This window comes from Clytia hemisphaerica, unplaced genomic scaffold (genome assembly GCF_902728285.1).
Source record: "Clytia hemisphaerica strain Z4C2 unplaced genomic scaffold, Clytia hemisphaerica genome assembly, whole genome shotgun sequence".
Classification (NCBI taxonomy): Eukaryota; Metazoa; Cnidaria; class Hydrozoa; order Leptothecata; family Clytiidae; genus Clytia; species Clytia hemisphaerica.
In genome coordinates this window covers 21,142-40,478 of record NW_027104065.1, presented here as the reverse complement: position 1 = coordinate 40,478, position 19,337 = coordinate 21,142, and the positions used below count along the sequence as shown (strand labels likewise).

At 36.6% G+C, this 19,337-nt stretch overlaps 1 protein-coding gene across 1 annotated transcript; it reads left to right on the top strand.

Annotated features, from left to right (window-relative positions):
• Window positions 1-1,426: 1,426 nt before the first annotated feature.
• Window positions 1,427-10,609, top strand: LOC136812475 (acyl-CoA dehydrogenase family member 11-like; the record flags this gene model as incomplete). The annotated part of the gene is made up of 8 exons (XM_067068974.1): window positions 1,427-1,521; window positions 3,185-3,284; window positions 4,065-4,205; window positions 4,901-4,993; window positions 8,636-8,713; window positions 9,125-9,332; window positions 9,867-9,933; window positions 10,333-10,609. Coding segments are annotated over 8 exons (888 nt in total), but the record flags the coding sequence as incomplete, so codon positions are not given.
• Between the last annotated feature and the right edge of the window lie 8,728 nt (window positions 10,610-19,337).

Sequence of the window (19,337 nt, the reverse complement as noted above, 5' to 3'; positions counted from 1 at the left end):
TTTTGTTCAAAAAGAATTTTGTGGATAGCCAAATCCGCAAAATCCGCGAAATTTAATCCCCGCGAAAATTAATCTCATTAAAGTAGTCATTTTCCATTTTATTGTTTTAATTGTAGATGTAATAACTTAAAGCTTGTCATTAGTAAGAAAGCTTTTGGCGGGACCGATCCTACTGTATAACGCCGTTCTTTCACCGCTATTTGATGAAACAATGATCAATATTTGAGGTACCGTAGGATGGCTAATTTTTCTCATTTCGGCTAGAATTGCCTATTCATGATATGCACCATTACAATTTCCACATACCCAACAGCTGATTGGTTGAAAGTGACGCATTGACTTATTTTACGTCACTTACAACCAATCAGCTATTCGGTCCGTGATGTAATGTCAGAAGACATTGCAATTGCAATGGTGCATATCATAAATTCATGATATGCACCACTGCAATGACTTCACGAAATCATGCAGCTTTTCTATTTTTGTTCCACCCAATACGTCACTTTTTCTATTGTTTAAGTGAGGTATTGGGTAGAGAACTTTAAAAGTTCTCAGAAGATTCTCCAGTGGTGCGTATCATAAATTACCTCTTTAAAACGGAAAAAGAACACTTTGGGTAGGTACGAAAGTAGCTTCAACTTGTAGGCGGTCAGTCTTTAGGCCGTTGTGTTTTTAGGCCGTTTTCATCATTAATTTTTTCCGGTATGCCCGTAAAAATGGCGGCAAGATCCCAGAAATGTGCCAGGAATGTTTCCCCTAGAAAGAAAAAGTTTAGCCACCCGACACATTACCGACACCATGCCTATTTTTCCGGTATGCCGGTACTTGTCTAAAGGTATAGCTCTTCAACGTTAACATCTTTTATAACGCCTCTAGTCTGGACCTAGACGGTAGACCACATCAACATCAGTTACACTCTACTAAAGCTTCGTTGCTGTTGAAAAACCCTTGTAGAATTTTGTTTACTTTTCGAGTGTTAACTTTTCTTGTAGACGACTACACAAGATCATTAAAAGGAAATAATTTACGAGGCGTGGATAAATTTGAAAATGGAGTTTAGACCGGGGCGGAGTAAGCTGTGGCGGAAGTGTTTACAGTGTGTTTGTTCCAAACTCTACCGCCACTATTTTTCCGTAAACTGCTCTGACGCCCTGACTCTGGGCATATACATTATCCCGCGTTTACTGACCCTCTAAAGGACAATAGTATCGTCTACTTTTCTTCTTTCTAATTTTTGTGTTAAAAGAATGGTAGTCTAGAAATCGAGACTACATGGCCTCTTTTTTCTACGCTTTTTCAGGTATCAGAAGAAGGGCGTGGTATCTCTTCAATATCACCAATGCTAACAGTGACCCGAATCCATAATTCTATAAGTGCAGTCTCGAACATTCGAAGGTTTGTTTTTTTTCGAGTTTTTTTGTTTCAGGTATCAGAAGAAGGGCGTGGTATCGCTTCTATTTCGCCCATGTTAACAGTGACTCGAATCCATAATTCCATAATGGCTGTTTCGAATACTCGAAGGTTTGTTTCCTTTAGATTTTTCTGAGTTTGAACAACATCAAATTTACTACTAAACAGCAGTCGATCTAATAGGGTCTTTTTTATCTTTATTGAAGTATAAACAAAGGGTACACTACGAACATATACTATAATTATTGGTATTATATTTCGCGACTCGCGAAATTTTTTCGAGGAAACGTTTTTCGCGTGTATTAAATTTCGCGATTCACTAAATTGGGCATTTTTAAAAAGTGGGAATAAAGAAAGAAAATGACTGATTTCGCTTGAAACACAACGTATTGGGTGTAAACTACAAAAAATAGTGACAAAAATATAGTAACTAAGTGTAACAAATAAGTATTTTCAATTTTCGACCTATTTTTAAATTTTTCGCCTGTATTTAATTTCGCGATTTTGTATTTTTGAAAAAATTAAACGGTATTCAAATTTCGCGAAATTAAGTAGCCGCAAAATTTTGTAACACGCGAAATATAATACCAATAAGGTATTTAGTACATTCTTTTGCTAATTTCATGCTCTATCCGGTGATATCAATCATTCATGATGATTTTTACACCCTTTTTCATTTACACTTATGCCTGTACTGACAAGCCGCTTTCATAAAATACGGGGTATTTTACTAACAAAGTCCATTTTTGAACTCTCTAGTCAGCTCTAGTGCTCAATAAACATGTGTTTTTTATAAGCATTGCACATATTTTCTGATTTCGGCTAGAATTTTACTGAATTTCGGAATTTCCCTAAAATTTTGCTTAGAATATAAGCATCCTTCAAGCATTTTCCAACCTTGTCAATCTTTTAGTCTAAGCATCTCCGAGCCAGTTTTTACGTGAGAGTCAGTACTAAATTTCAGACTCTGATTTTAGTGAGTGGGTGGTATTAAAAAAAAGCCTCAAAGTATTTTATTACCATGTGTACTAAATCCCACAAATGGGGTGGTCTTCAAGCCTTTAAGAACAAATTTATAGTAAATGGTACTTAAAATCACAATTTAGGAATTTAACTATTGACCCAGGATTGACCGAGCATTAGGTTTTTATAACTTTGTTGGAACAATAAAATTTCTATCCCCATATAGCATTTCAATAGAAACTTTTATCCCCACTGAGGAAAAAGGTTCCATCGGGGGTTGTGCATTAAATGTTCTGCTTTTATATACTATGGAATAAAAAATGTTTTCGAAGTTGAATGCTTTGTTTTTGTAAAGAAATAGCAAGCTGTAAATCAGAGGTGAAAAATAACCAATCAATCTTCGCAATAACTAAAGTAGAGCAGAGTTGGCATTTTGTTGAAAGTCCAAAGACCTATTCTCTGAACCAGGGGGGGTCAAAATAAGCCTATTTTAGCTGGTCACTGTGCTAAAATGTCAAAAATAATTCTAGTACATGTGTACTAAAATTCCTTTTTCCAAAAATTAGGTGGGGGTGTGTCAAAAATTGTCAAAAAACCTTTTAGTCCTCATATGTTTTTTTGGATTTTAGTACCGACCCCCCCCCCTGGTTTTAGACTTTTTTTATGCTTATGAAAAAGTATGTACTAAGGAAAAAACAGTCGGTGAATGTTATTTTGACTGGTCCACGATATATATATAAGATTTTCATTCAAAGATTGCATTGAAAAGTTGGAAAGCTAGAAATAATAACAGTTATTTTTTTCTTATCAGATTATTGAACTGGAGTAAGGATTTTGCAAGAAAAAGAGTGGCTTTCGGACACAAGTTGATTCATAACCCTTTACACGTGCAAACACTTGCTAGAATTCAGGTAAAGCAGTTTTTATTGATACATTCGAGTTATAGAGGTTCGAGTTAGAGAAACTTTAGCTTTATCACAATAAGACCATACTAGGCTCCCATCTTATTCTTAAGGAAAACCTTACCTTTCTGATGAAAAAACATAAGTAGGGCCAGATCAGGAATTTTCCCAAGGAAGGGAAGAGTAGCAATGAAAAGAGGACAGTTGAAATGGGACACTTTTTTGTACCGTGGTTCTTACAAGGGAATTGGCAGACTTACAACATATGTATTTTCCATTTTATGGGCAAATCATATTAATTTTTTGTTTGAGTGGCAGGCAATCAAATTGGGACCAGACTCCCTTCCGCATTATGAAATCATAGCTGAATTTAAATGGCCGATTTTCTTCAAAGCTTTAAGTCCATACATTGTCTTTCTTACCTTAACAGTGCACCTACGGTAAGTCCCTCCCGGGGGGTGCTAATTAGGCAAAAATGGTTGTTTGGTATGTGCAGACTGTAAGGGTCGTTTTTTTCCCCAGTCTAAGTCTCTTAAGGGTCGGTTTTTTCACAAATTCTAGTCGAAAGTATTGGATAAATTCTTTTGAAAATCGAAGACATTTTTGTGAAAATGTCTCTCTAGGGGTCAAATTTTTACCAATTTTGTCTCTCTAAGGGTCGGTTTTTGGATGTCCCGTCCGCACTTACCCCTCATCCGCCAACCCTAGAAACTCCTCCACCCGAAGAACTCCAAAAGTCGTATTAGGAAAAAGAAAGACACTATCGTAAAATGGTTTTGTTTATTATAGGTTGAATTAGAAGGTGGTTTCTATATGCTGATGAAAGTTGCTCATCTTTTTGGATTAGAGGAAAACCAGGTGGCTACAGATCATGAACTGATGCTTCTACGCATCCTAACTCCGCTGTTGAAAATGTACACTGGGAAACAGGTATCTGTTCATTTTCAATGAGAACTGAGAGACTAAACTTTTAAATTCGCTAGTTTTAGCCGTGCACTCAATACACTCTTCTCGAGATGCATAAATTTATTGTTGCCCTCGTTTTCAAACAGGTTTCATTGCTATGAAATTATACATTTAAACCAATTTAAATTCCCAAAGGGCAAACATTAACTCTAAAACAAAAGTACTTGAAATTCAAAATATCTCATGAGGTGTAAACAACACAATTATCATTGTGAATATGTAATTTTATAGCAATGAAATTTGTTTGAAAACGAGGACAACAATAAATTTATGCACCTCGAGAAGAGTGTATTGAGACCTTTTACAAAACTATAGTTATATTTCCTACATCTATCCGTAGACACATGTTTCGTCCTTCCCAGGACTCATCAGTGCGGCTCGGGTAAGCAAGCATAGACTGCTGTTGTCGCACCAGAGTGCTCAAAACACTAAGTGTTGAGCTTCGCATAATGCCTTGTGGTGAACGGAGAAGCAGAGCTTGCTCCTCAACAGAGTCTATAGAGTGCTCAAAGAACCGATGTTCTGAGCGTAATAAATCTATCTGCAGATATTTCCTATAAATATTTTTGACATTTCCTTGCATCGGAAGTTACAGCCTCTTTAAGGTAGCACAAATTGGAGTCGAAAAAAATAGCTTTTTTAAAAATTTTCTTTTCCAGTCTGTAGCAGCAAGTTCGGAACTATTGGAAAGTTTCGGTGGACATGGCTATCTCGAGGATACAGGACTGCCACAGTATTTACGCGACGCACAGGTTAGTTTATAAATATGCTGATTGCGTCATTTGTTCGGAGTTTTTAAGAAGAGTTTAACCCATTGAATAGGCTAGACCCGAAACTTCTGGAATGAATCCACTTATTGGGCTCTTCCAGAAAAAATCCGTTCATGGGGGTGGAGGATATATTATTTTTTTCATGAATTACCCCTGGACATTTTGATTTTTAACCCCCTGGACACGGGTTATACCCCTGGACAAACATCAAATCAACCCCGTGGACACAAAAAATTACCCCTGGACATTGGAATTTACCCCCTGGACATTGCAATTTTTTGGTATTTTTTCAATACCCCTGGACAATTCATCCTCCACCCCCCATGAACGGATTTTTTCTGGAAGAGCCCATTTCCAATCCTAAACACTTGACCCATGCGTGGTTTTCACAAATTTTTAAATGCGTAGTAAATCTTAAGACTTCACTTCTTTTTTGCTTGAGACAGGTTAAAGATTCCTCTCTACCCCTTCATGGCTTCAGACTCAATGGTTGTACCCTAGCACTACTCGATGTGGGTCAATTTTAATGAAATGTTTGGTTTATTTTTTTTTTTATCAACATTGAGTAGGGCTAACATAGGGTACAACTTTCAAAAATCTCCGATAAGAAATTTTTGAAACGATGTCCATAGTATATAAAGGTTGCGTTGATTGAAGTAAAACGATGATCAGATGGTCTGAGATGGTTTGAAATTTTTGACCCAACGACGAAATCGATTATCCTGAATTTTTTTATATGATTATTTTCGAGTCCCGAGTCTAAAATATAATTTGAAATATCTAATAAACTTTTCCATCGGTGGACCAAAATCCGTCCAGTTAAGAGTGGGGGGCGTACGAGGGTTGCCAACACCGAAATACCGACAGATTTTTCTTAAATCACCGTAATACCGACAAAATTTTCCTAAAACACCGACACCGACGTCTTTTAGAGCAAGCTTAAGATTTTTATTCTTAGTACGAATGCTCAATATCACGAGCGTAGTAGTGCACTAGTTCAGTTTTTCCTATCGCCGATTCAAGGGTTTCAAATCTTTAAAGCTCAGTTTTTCAACGACTAGTGGATAAACAAATCCAGAATTTTTAGGGAACACTTTAAAGGGTTTAAAGTGCTATTTTTACTTTAGTGCTTACTTTAATTGACTTTGAAGAAAAACATTTAAAAAGTTTTTAAAAGATCTTTGCAAACAACGAGGGAACAAAAGAGATATCTGAATGTATAAAGCAATGGAGGAGGAGGTGCAACCATGGTTTGCGCAAACGGAGAAAATTTTCCCATTTTTGTCCTCTTGTTTAGCTAAAAGAGATCTTTTTGAACGTTATTAGAAGTAAATCTACCTTAGCCGAAAGCACCGTTAGAAAAGGGCGCCGCAAAAGAGCTTTTGTTCAGTAGCGACCTGGCTTAATTTTCTCGATGGTGCAAACTATGAAATAGGCGCCCCTGGTATTTTTTGTCCTTATTTGCGCCCTCCATCATTAAGTGACATAAACTGTAAGAGCAGTGAATGGTTGAAAGTAGCGCCCGGAATCTTTGAGTTAAGAAACTTGGGATTTTTATTTATACGAAGATGGCGGTAATGATAACTTGATATTTATTTCCTTGTAATTTGAAATGTAAAAATCTTCTGGACAAGGAGGCGCAACCATGGTTTGCGCCGACAGAAAATTTTTCAACTTTCAACTTTCAATCTGTCTAAAAACGCCCCATATTATACCGATTTAGCAGAAAATAAAGCCCCTCAAATGAAATACATGAGCTGTTGATACCTGAAATTGAAATTTTGTACCTAAGGCGATTTTGTAAGGCGATTTGTTCTACACAATATTTTTGTTTTCTAAAATTTTCTCAGGAAAATTACCTGATAATCTTTAAGCTTTTGCGCCACTGGTCTTAGTTTTTTCTCCATTAATAAAGATCAATGGCTAAAAAGAGGCAGGAATAAGGGGCACGGAAACAAGAAACGGGTTCTTTAAAATTTTGGCGCCGCAGGCAAAAATCTTTGGTGTGAGAAAGGTCAAACCAGCTTAAAGCCACATTGACGCTTTTTAGTGAGGTCTGTTTTGCTGTTTTGAAAATAGCTGACATTTCATACATATAGCACTTTTTTAAACCAATCATCAAAACAAAAGAACGCGCGCAACGTCATTTCATTGTTCAATTAAACAAGAGAAAGGCTGCGTTTAGACCAGCCTGGCATTTGTAATTGCTTGCAGTATTCTTTTGAATTCTATTGTTCCGCGCAATTGTTCGGTTTGTCAAATGCCTAATGATGCCAGCGTGTTGGCATTTCGTTGGCATTTGAAATGCCATTTTGAGCAAAGGAATCCCCTTTTCTGGCATTTCAAATAAAACAAAGGAACCAAAACAAAGAGAAAAAATTACATTTTTGATTTTTTAAAGTATTTGCACGTTTTTTATTCAGTTCTTTCTATAGATTGTAAAATTTGCAAGATTTGCCATAGCCTAGCCCTACGGCAAAAAGTTTCAGTCTTAATTACTGCAGTTTTTGAGAAATTCCATGCTTTTCATTGTTTGATCTGTCAAAGTTGAACTTGAGGGAATCACCTTTTCAGTAATGACTCTAAAAAGACGATTCTTTAAATGCAATGACAGAAAATACAATGGAAAAGCTATTAAAATCGAATCCCTCATGAGCAAATGCCAAATTACAAATGCCAGTTGGTCTAAGGGCCAATCATGGTTTTGCCCGAGGAGGCAAAATTTGAAATTTAAGGTGCCAGAAATGCTGAAAAACGCATCTAAATCATAGGTTAATGGATTATTCCGTAAAATGAAAGAATTTAACGATTGTTGATTTTTGATAAGTGCTGCATTCGAGACGTCTCGAGAAATTCTGCAAACTTGGCTTTCTTTACCTGTTACCCACTATTATGATTTTTTTTCATAAAGTGCACATTTCCCGTAAAGAAGTGGTTAAGAAACACCATTATGCACACAATTTTAAAAAGAGGATGAGACAGGGTAGCTACCAAAAATAGCTATATTATAGCTACAATTCTACTCGTCATAGCTACAATTCTACTCGTCATAGCTACAATTCTACTCGTCATAGCTACAATTCTTATATAGATAAGATATTCAATAGCTGAAATGCAGATTCAAAAACTTTATGAGATCCTTTGAAATATGCAGATTCACCGCCAGTATTTCTCGAATCACCGAAATACCGACCCAAAAAATCGATTTTACCGTCACCGCAAGGCATGTCCAACACCGAAATACCGACACTTTTTACTTAAAACACCGAAACACCGACGCAAAAAAGGGTCAATACCGACACACCGACAAACCCGTACGCCCCCCCCCTTAAGATACAAATACACAACTATCGTCTTGCCATCTAGAGGGTTAAGACTCGTGTGCAGGTGAAAATAATTAATTTTTCAAAAATTAATAAACCGGGTCCGCGTGGGGGGGGGGGTGTTTAGAAAAAAAATAACAAAAAAGTAAACAAAAGAGGGAGTTCGTATATCAGGCACCTACTAAAGTATACTCAACGTTATTTCTATAAAATCGTATCTAGACATCACGGTTTTTCATACTGGTACAACGTCTTGTTTGTGACAGTTTCTCTATACCTAATCATCTCTGGCAACTTTCAGGTACTCAGTATATGGGAAGGTACCACCAACGTTTTAAGCATGGATGTTTTACGTTCCATCACAAAAACTAACGGAGAGGTATATACTCAAATTTATTTATTGTTTTATTACTACCATTTCCAATTCTATGATAAAAAATCAATCTTTTCAACAATTTCTCAAGAAATCTATACATGTTTTGAGCATTACAGCCTGTTTTGTTTCTGCCGCAGATTATTATGAGATGGACTACAATTCATAGTTGGAATAGATTTACTCTGTTTTGTTGTGTTTATATTTTTTGTTGTAACATATTTCATCAAGTGGTAACATGAAGCCAAAGCAACATGAAGGCCCAGCGAGAGGCATCGTTTATCCATTACTGAGCGCTGGGTTTCCTCCGAAATAAACTTGAATTAAAAATGCTACTTCTTTAAAAACGTGCATACAGCACCACGGACACCGACATTCTAATGAAAGGCCCCATAATTTCTTTCATCTATGTTATAGGTCTTGAGGGCGCTTCTAGCTGATTGTATGTCAAACATAGCCTCTGTGCCGTCTTCGTCTGACCATGGTCTATCGGCTACACGTCAATCTATTGTTCAGGCTATCAATGATATTTCAAGTTTTGCGAAACTATCTACAACAAAAGATGAAACGTTCATGATGGCGGCTGCACGTGATTTTTCTTATTCTCTGGCCAGAACTTATATTGGTAAGAAACTTAGCCTTGATTTTTTGAATGTACAAACTACTCTTATTAAAACTATATTTTTCGAAAGTTATCTTATATGACAAGGATTTTGCGTGCCAAATTTTATCCAAAGAAGACCAACTAAATCAAAAGTTAAGGGGTGGTATAGAAAAAGCCTTCCCCCTAGTTCTCAACCGCACCTAAAAGCCAAGTATGAATATGGTTGGGTAGTACGTTCCTTTGATTTGATAATACTTGTGTTTCAGATTTAAATTGCTAAAAAAACCTCCTTGAAGATATGCAGAGAGCGAGTAAACTACATTTCTTAAAAGCGATTAAACCCCGTGAACAGAATTTCTGTCAAATTTTGACGAAAGTCAAAATCAACATGACCGATTCAGCGGCGGATTACTGTCAAGGAAAAGTAAGCTCTGGTTGTCTCCGGGTTAGGGAGAGAGTTTAGCCATAGATGTGCTATAATCACTCTAAGTTACCGATCAATGGTTGGAACCTCTTTTAAATTGCAATCATCCCCATCTTCTATCATTTATATAGCTTCTCTACTTTACGGCAATGCGTCACGATGTCCTGATGATGGACGATCAACTGAAGTTGCTATTCGGTAAGTAATACGGCGCTTATGGACATTTTTGATGAATCTTTATCTTATGAAGCTTGGTGGTAGTTGAGACCATATCGTGAATTACATCTTTTTCAAGTACTTCGTCTCACATTGCCTTTGCTGAGCAACAATCAAAGTCATAATATTTGGTAAAAAGGGGGATTTCTTGGAAAATTGTAAAGACCATAAATGATTTTTATCTGAGTCAAGTTTTCAGTAGGGATGCAATTTTAGGCTATTTTTCCCAGCCGGGACGAAATTTTAGCCAATTTTTCTAGTGGCTACAGGGAGACCCATCGGGTCTGTGACACAAGAGTTTATGTTGATTTAGCATTTTGTCTGCGGCTAGGTAAAAATCGATTAAACAATCAGCTAATGACTGCTATACATTTTTTCAAGGTGGACACTTTTGAATGATTTGGCACCAATCAACAAAGCGTTGGATAATGAGAGAATATATAGCAAGACAGATTTCAAGAACGACCATGCCATCATTTATAGTTAGTTTACTGTTTTTATCTCTTTTCTTGAGTATGCAGTCGTGTAATTTATAATACCCTCATTAATCTTTGGTTCAGATCCCCTAGAAAACACCTCACGCCTTTTGTATAACTTCCTTAACATATGTCCTTAAGAATCCTATTTTCTGGAAATTTCCTCATTATCTTGTTTTGACATGAAACTTACGTAACTGGTCATAAGTTGACTGAATTTTGAAAACAAAAACATTTTTAGGTGAAATATGCCATTTGGACATGTACATATTTCAAATGTCTGATCATAACAGTCCAAAATTCTTCAGCCACCTCTCAGAGAAAATCATGTTTTCCCTTTTTTTCTCGTGCACTCCCGTCAAGTGTGTTCCTTATGGAAATTGCCAACAAATTAATTAGTGGGCGAAGTTTCAATGGGCTCTTCCAGAAAATTTTGTACATGGGGGTTGGAGGATATGTTTGATATTTTGTCCGGGGGTAGTGAAAAATCTTTTAGGGGCAAACTTTCTCTGATTAGGGGTGATTTTGAATGTCCGGGGTGTCAACTGATAATTGTCCGGGGGTAAGATCCGTTTTCTGGGGGGGGGGATGTCAAAATTCCTAATGTCCGGTGTCATTTCCAAAAATCATTATGTCCTCCACCCCCCATATTCAATTTTTTTTCTGGAAGAGCCCAATTTTTAATTTATGTAAATAGATTAATATTTTTAGGATTTGTTTTTTTAAGAAATAACGGAATAATTAAATGGTACTGAACACTTTTCTATGAATTTAGATCGCCGCCAAAATTCGATCCTTCAAGTTGTCCGTCGTACTAGAAGTCCGCAGGTCGCATTAGAAGTTCGCAAGTCGGAATCTTTTGGAAGTCGAAACATTCCAAATTTTAAGTCGAGTCGTTGCCTCAGAAGTTGACTCGTCGCAAATTTCGGCAGTCGGCTCATCCCAAAGAGTTGGACTCTAGGCTATTCCGAAAAAAAACTTTATTGTTTCGTATATCAAAAATCAAAATATTGTGGAGATAATGTTATGTTCGTGTGGTGTGCATTTATATTTATATTTTTATCTCCATAATATACCTGATGGATGACATGAACACTTATGAAAACAGTTAAACTTACATTATTGGAACATGTACCAAGTTCCGATGAGTTAACTTCGGATAGGAACCACTAGAAACTTGGTATGGTTATCGACTTAAAAGAATTACAACCTGCGAACTTCTAGTGCGACGGGACGACTTGAAACTTGGGATGATTCGACTACCGAAAATTGCGTCGGGACGACTTGAAGGATCGAATTTTGGCGGCGATCTAACTTCATACTTTTCGCACTCTTTACTTTGAACCAGATCCTACCCCATATTCATAAAATAATATTTTTTCCGCAAGGGTGTTAGATGAAGAATATTTGGTTGTATCTACGGTAACATCTCTTTCTCACAGCCCCGGTGGAACTTCTTCCCATAGTGGGGATAAAAATAGGAATAACAAATTCTATTATTCCCAGATCAAAATATCCAGTGGGGATGAATATGGAATGCAATTCTTTCCATTGAATTTCAAACGAGGATTAGATCAAAGTCAATTTTCCAGTGATGCTGAAATTGTAGGGTACTTTTTTGGTCAGAATTTTCAATGGGGCAGGGGTTCCACCGGCTGTGGCACAGAGATGTGTGATACAATTCAAAATATAACAGGGTTCCAATATGAAGATTTGGGACAAATTTATTTTATTTTAGAGCCTCTGAAAATATGGTGATGATTCAGTTTTCGATTCATCATATTAGGTTCTATTCAAAGCAAAATAACTGTGATTTCGAAATCCTTTACTTATAATTATCTCCAAGTTAAAGGCCCTTTAATGGCTATTGTCTTACATAACCATGGTAACCTAACATTCATTTCGTATTATATAATGCTTAAGAATTTTCCTTCTTAAACCGTTAGCGGCTCCAAAGTATGTCCGCCCTGCTGGTTTCATAACAATAAAATTGCTTAACTGAATTTGCAATAAGGCAGATGCCTGAGTCATAAAATATAGAAATAATCGTTTAGAAATATGAACCAACCATGCTTAGTGGTGGTCCGGGGGGGAGGGTACCCGTGCAAGTGTATGGTATGGGCATGTACCACCCTTAAGGGTTACTTTTGAAGCCTGAAAATCCCTGCAAGGGCATGAAAAATCAGAAAATTAAATCCCAGTATCATTAAGGTTTGGAAAAATAGGAAAATTTAACTTCTTTCCCATTGAAAGATCGGAATTTGGTCAAAGGTCGGTCGTAGTGGTGGACCCTAAATTTCAAAGATGAAAATCTTTTATAGATGCAGCTTGCCTTTTTAATTTAAGTTCAAACAAAAAAGTCACGAGGGAATCTTTTAATTTTCAATATAAAAATAAAAAGTCCAAAACTTTGATTTCCTATTCCAGAGAAATTTGAGTCCGTACTTAAAAAAGTGTACTCCTAATCTGACTCAAAGTATCAATAGGACAATCCGGTTTTTTAATACTTTATCAGCCCTCACCCATGATATACATATTAATAAAAGTTATACGCTGTTGGAAAGATAATTTTGAGTTGAAGTGTAGTTTGTTTCCCTGCGTTCCAAAAAAGGGATTGAGAGTTGAAGCTTGTAAATCTGCATAGGCTGAATCCATCCGAAATAAAAAAATGATCAGGGCCAAGCTATAGAAACAATAAAACTGAGTTTCCCACATTTAACGACAGTGTCTTAATTTTCTTAAGATCTGCAAAACACTAGAGGGCGAAAAAGTCTCTTGAATACGTTAGAGAGATTGGGCAGATTTTTCCTTAAAATCATTTCACTGAAAAACTGCCTACATTTCATGATTGGAGTAATAACTCACCACCTGTGCATTAACTTGCAAGCTATACAAAGAGATTACTTTAATAATAAGGCTAATACCGTTATCCTATTTTCACTATTTGCTTTTTAATTTGCATTATTTGTTTTAATGACTTCATTAAGACGTCTTAATTAGCTGGATACAGGAAATTAAAAAACTATATAAGACCCTTTTCTTAAAGTTTCTAGAAAAGGCTTAAATGCAGAATTTTGAAGGGCTTTTTCTATAGGTCGTTGACTTGAAATGCTTTGGTTTTGCATCCAATGAAAAACATCTCTTGCAAAGATTCCAGCTTACATACAACTTATTTAGGTAAACTTAGGCGCTCGTCCCTGATTTAAAAAAGCCTTGGAGAAGACTTCAAAACAATTTAAACAAAGCTTGATTTATTATTAAATGCACTCGTCCATAGATCCTTAAGGCACGCATTTTTCGTCTTTCGCGGGTATTAATCTCATTAAAAATATGTCAATGAGATGATATTTAATGTGCCTCTGAGTGACCTGTTTTTTAATGTATAATTTACCTCGGCTTCTCATTAACAACATGACTTGGTCAGATGCGAGGTCTGGTTATTCGAATTGACGTGAGTATTTTGAGACAGTTAATTGTGGTGATTACTTTAAGATATTTATAAACAATTTTTCATACATATTATGTCCTAGTAGCGAGCACCTCACCAAAAACCGGGATTTTGACGATTTTCCAAAAATAGAGGCGTTTCAAGTGCTTTGACGCAAATTCGATTTTTCCGCTACTTCAGGAGCTTCGAAAGTTAAAAGTGACGTCAAAAAATCGAAAGACGCAAAGTGGAATAGACGTTTAATTGCGTAGAAAAGCGTGGGTGACGGATAGTATAATCCTAGTGAAATATAGTGTTATATTCACTGTACGCGTGGAAGTGTGGTGGTCATCGCTCCTGACTCCCTACTGGGAGGTCCGAGTTTAATTCCCAATGTAGTACTACGGTTCACTTGGCAAGTGAACATGCCTTCGTCCATACCATGTAAGGGGGATCGGGTACCACTACTCTGATACAAGAGTGTGGTGATATGGATGTAACTCATCCCATTCTGCGCCTGCAACGAGCTATATGCTCTTCTGCGTAGCTCGAGTGTTATCACTATGCATCATGGTATCTGTGTCTCGCGTGCACAGAACCAGCCGTGTCTGGATAGTTCTACGCATTCCTACTTGAAAAAGGAGGAATTCCTACTTGGTAAGGACACCCCTGTGTCTTGGGAGACAGGGATGTCTATGATAATTGACATGTCGATGATAATTTTCACCATTCTGAGAGTATTTATGTGCGAAGTTGGATGTTTTCGAATCCACGAAGCCTTAAAATGTTGAAAATATGGTGATGATTCAGTTTTCGATTCATCATATTAGGTTCTATTCAAAACAAAATGTGATTTCGAAATCCTTATAATCCACCCCTGGGACCCAAGCCACACTGGGAAATTCGGCCAAAATCTCGTCCCCGGTGGGAAGAATACCCTACAATTTCATCCCCACTGGGGAATTGATTTCATCACCATTCAAAATTAAATGTAAAAAACTGCACTCCAAAACCATCCCCACCGGATTTTTCGACTTAGGAAACAACAGAATTTTTTATCCCCATTTGGTTTTCAATAGAAACACTGTGTGAAAAAGTTTCACCGGGGCTGTGAGACAGAGGTGTGTAAGAAGTATGATCCTTGTTTAATGTTACAAGTGCTTCAGAAGAATCAGTATACAGTGGTCAAAATGGTGTCATAGAGGCTTAGAGATTCCCGTGTTAACCGGTATACAGTGGCGTGGTGGGAAAATTTCTCTGGGGTGGCCAAGGCAAATATGGCGCCCTTTTTAAAGATTTTTTGTGTGCGAGCGAAGCGAGCCAGAAAATTTTGATGAGGGGCGCCATTTTTATTTTTTCATTTGTCAATCTTTCGATATGGGCGCCTGAAAAATCCTTCTTGGCGCCCCTTATTTTAGGTGCCCCTTCTCAAAAGGGCTCCGCTGGGGGGTTGGTTTTCTTTTACCTGCTGGGAGGTAGTTATGCTTACGATACAATCCTATTAAAAGAAGGGTGTTTTTGTTTTTCTTTTCGATGACGTTACAAATAAATAAGGGGTTTGGCTGGTATGCCAGATTATCTTTTACTAATCAGAAATGCCGCTCTTCTGCTTTTTATTCCTCAATTTTGGCAAGCCTCCCTAATCTTGGCTCATCTTTTTCAGCTTCTGACGAGGACCTGAATCAGATCCTTAGTATTAGCCAATTTATTTCCTAGGATTCGCATCTGTTACGTATTAAAAACATGAATCCGACGAAATAGGCTATCAAGTGGTCTAAATGGGATCTACCAAGATTGGTAACATCTCTTTTCTAGTTTCTATGCCAACGGTGTTTGTATTTCACTTAGTGCCTAATAATAATTGATAATGATAATAATTTTTGGAGCAAACCACTAATTTCAAAATCAGGTACACGTTTTTTTTTTTTTTTAAGAAACAAGTTTTACCAAGCAGCCTCAATGTTTCTTAAGAAATTGGCCTTTTGAGCCTTAAATGTTTCTTAAATGTTTCTAAACTTTTTGACATAATCAGCCTCATGGAAGGCTGGATTGGAAGGTTCTTAAAAAAAGCGAATTAAAAAATGTTATTTTCTCATTCTCAGCCTCAGCATGTTTCTTAAATGTTTCTTAGTTTTTAGGCATTCTGAGCCTCATGTTTTTTTAAAAGTGTGTTTCTTAAAAAAAAAAAAAACGTGTATTGCAGTTGTAATTTACTAACTAGTTTAAGAAATGAAATAAATTTACATTAAAGGGACATAAAAGTAGTAGAATGTAAACATTGCGCGAACCACGTGTCATTAAAGAGAACAATTAAAATCACGTGTCCAAAACCAACTTGTAAAACAATTGAACAATAAAAATTAGTCATATTTGGTTTGATTTTTTATTTTGACACGTGACATTTATTTTGATTTTGTACCCGTTGCATACAGTTTGTTTACAAATTTCGCAAGTACTGTTATATCCCTTTAAAGTGAACTGATTCAAGTATTTGGACAAAAACTAACTTCTATTTGCTTCAAGTTTATAAAGTAACTATAGACTCAAACCAGGCTAGTAAAAAACAAAACAAAGGAGTTTTGACAGCTGAACATAATTTCAAAAATACGGGTGGGTCCAAATACTAAGGTCCGGGGGTGGGAAAAAAAACATAACACTCCTGTATCACAGACCCGCTGGGACACGCACCCACTGGAAAATTTGGCAACCATTTCGTCCCCGTAGGAATAGTTACCCTACAATTTCAGCCCACTTGGAAGTTGACTTAAATTTCATCCTCATTTGAAATTCAAGGGAAGAATTTGTATTCCAAAACTATCCCTGATGGGTATCTCGGAACAATATAATTGTTATCTCCATTGAGATTTCGATGAAAATCTTCATTCCCACTGTGTGAAAAATTCTCATCGGTGCTGTGAGACATGCCTATATTTTCTACATAAAAATGAAGTAGGTAAATGACCCAGTGCCGTAGGAAGCATTTTTTATTGGGGGGGGGGCTGAAGTTTAGTGACACCGCGAGGGCCAACCATAGTTTGGCCCGAGGGGGGGGAATTTTGAAAATTTAAGCTCTAGATTGCTTGAAAATGCACTCAAAACAAAATGCTTTCAAGAAAAAACTAGAAAAACTTTGTATTTTGCAAAATAACCAATTTTGAAAAAATTATTGGGGGGGGTATAGCCCCCCCCTTGCCCCCCAGTTGCTACGGCACTGAATGACCTAAGTCATGCAACGAAAAAATTATTTTTTTATATAATCAGCAATACCTTATGAAATATCTCCCCTTTGAATTCTCAAACGATTATCAGATTAATAAATATTGGGGATTACCGGTTTATCGAGATTTGCAGTGCAATAGATTAATTCACTGGAGTGAGTGGGTTTCTTAAGAAGGGACCCTGCTGAGGCTTGGAGTACCGACTGCATGATTTAAAAATTTTCCTTCTTGTATCTTAATTCAATACCTTGACTCCGTTTTTAAAGTCATTTTCAATCTATGTTTTTTCCGACGTCTTATGACATTCCTGTTTTATGACCCTAACTAGGACCCATTTACGGTTGTGGAAAGATAGGTATCTTCCAACATCTGACACTTTTTAAGCCTTTGAATGTTCTTAACTTTTTGAGTTTCAAGCCTAAATATTTCTTAAATTGTTATATCTTTCACCATTGTGAGAGTATTTAAATGCGAAGTTAGATGTTTTAGAATCTGCCAAGCCTTAAAAATATTCTTAACTTGGCCTGATTTTTTACACATGAATTTTCAGACAGTTAATCAAAGTTTGTCTGCTTCCCCGGGGTCCGGGTCTGATCAGTGGTTATGAGTAAATATCTACATCACATCTAAGTATATCTTATCAATGTTAAGTGTTAAGATTGCTCTAGTAAAATAAAATTAGCTTGCAGCCAGACGTCGTCAATTTTGCAGGGCAAAACTGCGCGGGTTATTTCACAACGCCTCAGTCACTCGGCCGTCCTCAAAAGTTCAAATACATAAAGCCACTAAGAGGATTGCTTGGTCACAATTTTAAAAAAGACCCAGTGTCAAGAAGTGTAAGCCCCTTCCTTTAATGTACAAAATCAAGAGCACTTAACCCTCGTACGTTGAATTTCTACATGTGCAATGTCTCTCAAATATTTTAAGACTCCTTTTTAAAAAAAATGTCTGATATCTGCTGATTTCCCTATTTTTATAGGCTATGATTACGAAACGGGCTCTTTATATGTTATGAGTATCTTTAAGCTTAAAACACTTAAACGATTAACTATATCGTACTAAATATTATCATGGAAGGGAAAGCGCCTTAACATAACTCTTATAGGGGAATTAATAATTTATAATTCAAGTTGCAAGGGGGTACTCATTGCAATGACTTAATCAGCCTTAAAATGGTAATATGATGCCATTTCATACAGATTAATTAAAGGAATAGGGCATTTTAGATGCATAGGCATAGCAAAGCTCTAAAGAATGATCAGTTGCGAAAGTTAGCTGCTTGTATTGGCATTATGGGAAGACTGGTTTGACGTCGGGCTCAAAAACTTTCTCTATGTCCAGTTGACGCTCTCTAATTCGATTTACAGGGGGGTGGACTTTCATCGAATACACGCTTTTTTTTTTATAAGAATGGTGTAAATCCATTTCATCATGGATATTCTTAACTTTTTTGAGAAAATCATCCTAAAATATTCTTACAACATTCTTAGGTTAGGATCCTAATTGACAATTTATAATTTGAAATGGTCTAAAAATGGCATTCTTAGTTTTAGTAGCAAAATTCTATGATGATGATATTCTTAGCATATTCTTAATTTTTTGGCCATTTTCATCATGGACATTCTTATAAAGTGTATTCTTATAATAAAAAAAGCGTGTAAGCCCAGCTGGCACACAACGTTGCTTCAACGTTTATTTAACGTTCACAACGTCCATATAACGTTAAATGGACGTTGAAGCAACGTTGTGTGCCAGCTGGGAGAGAGCTTATCGTAGAATTGAATTTTCGAATTGAATTTGGTTTTCAAAATATTTTATAGGAGAATTCTTCTCGCGACTTGTTTTTTTCCTGGACTGTTTTTATTACCATCTTTAATGTTTGTCTAGTTCAAGGAAAAATGTTTGCATGTCATTTTTTGTCGCTTGAGTTCAATATTAAGCTCTCACAGTGCAACAGAATGATGACATAGGGCTACGGGTTTGCTTTAGGAAAGGTGTCAAAATAATCATGAGGGGCGGTCTAATCAAACATCAAGGAAATTTGTCTGGTAAACTATAAAAATAGGAGCGTACCAGCCTCTTAAAGGTACAAAAAGGTTGACCGTTAACGTCAAATTCCACACATACGTCAATAGCTCAATGAATTTTGCCCTTAAGAACCCAGAATTATGAAATTTGTGAAGGTTTGACGTTTTTCTGTAAATAGACGAGGAAAATATAATTTGGATGATATTAATGTGTAAGCAAATTCTCTTGTGCGTGAAG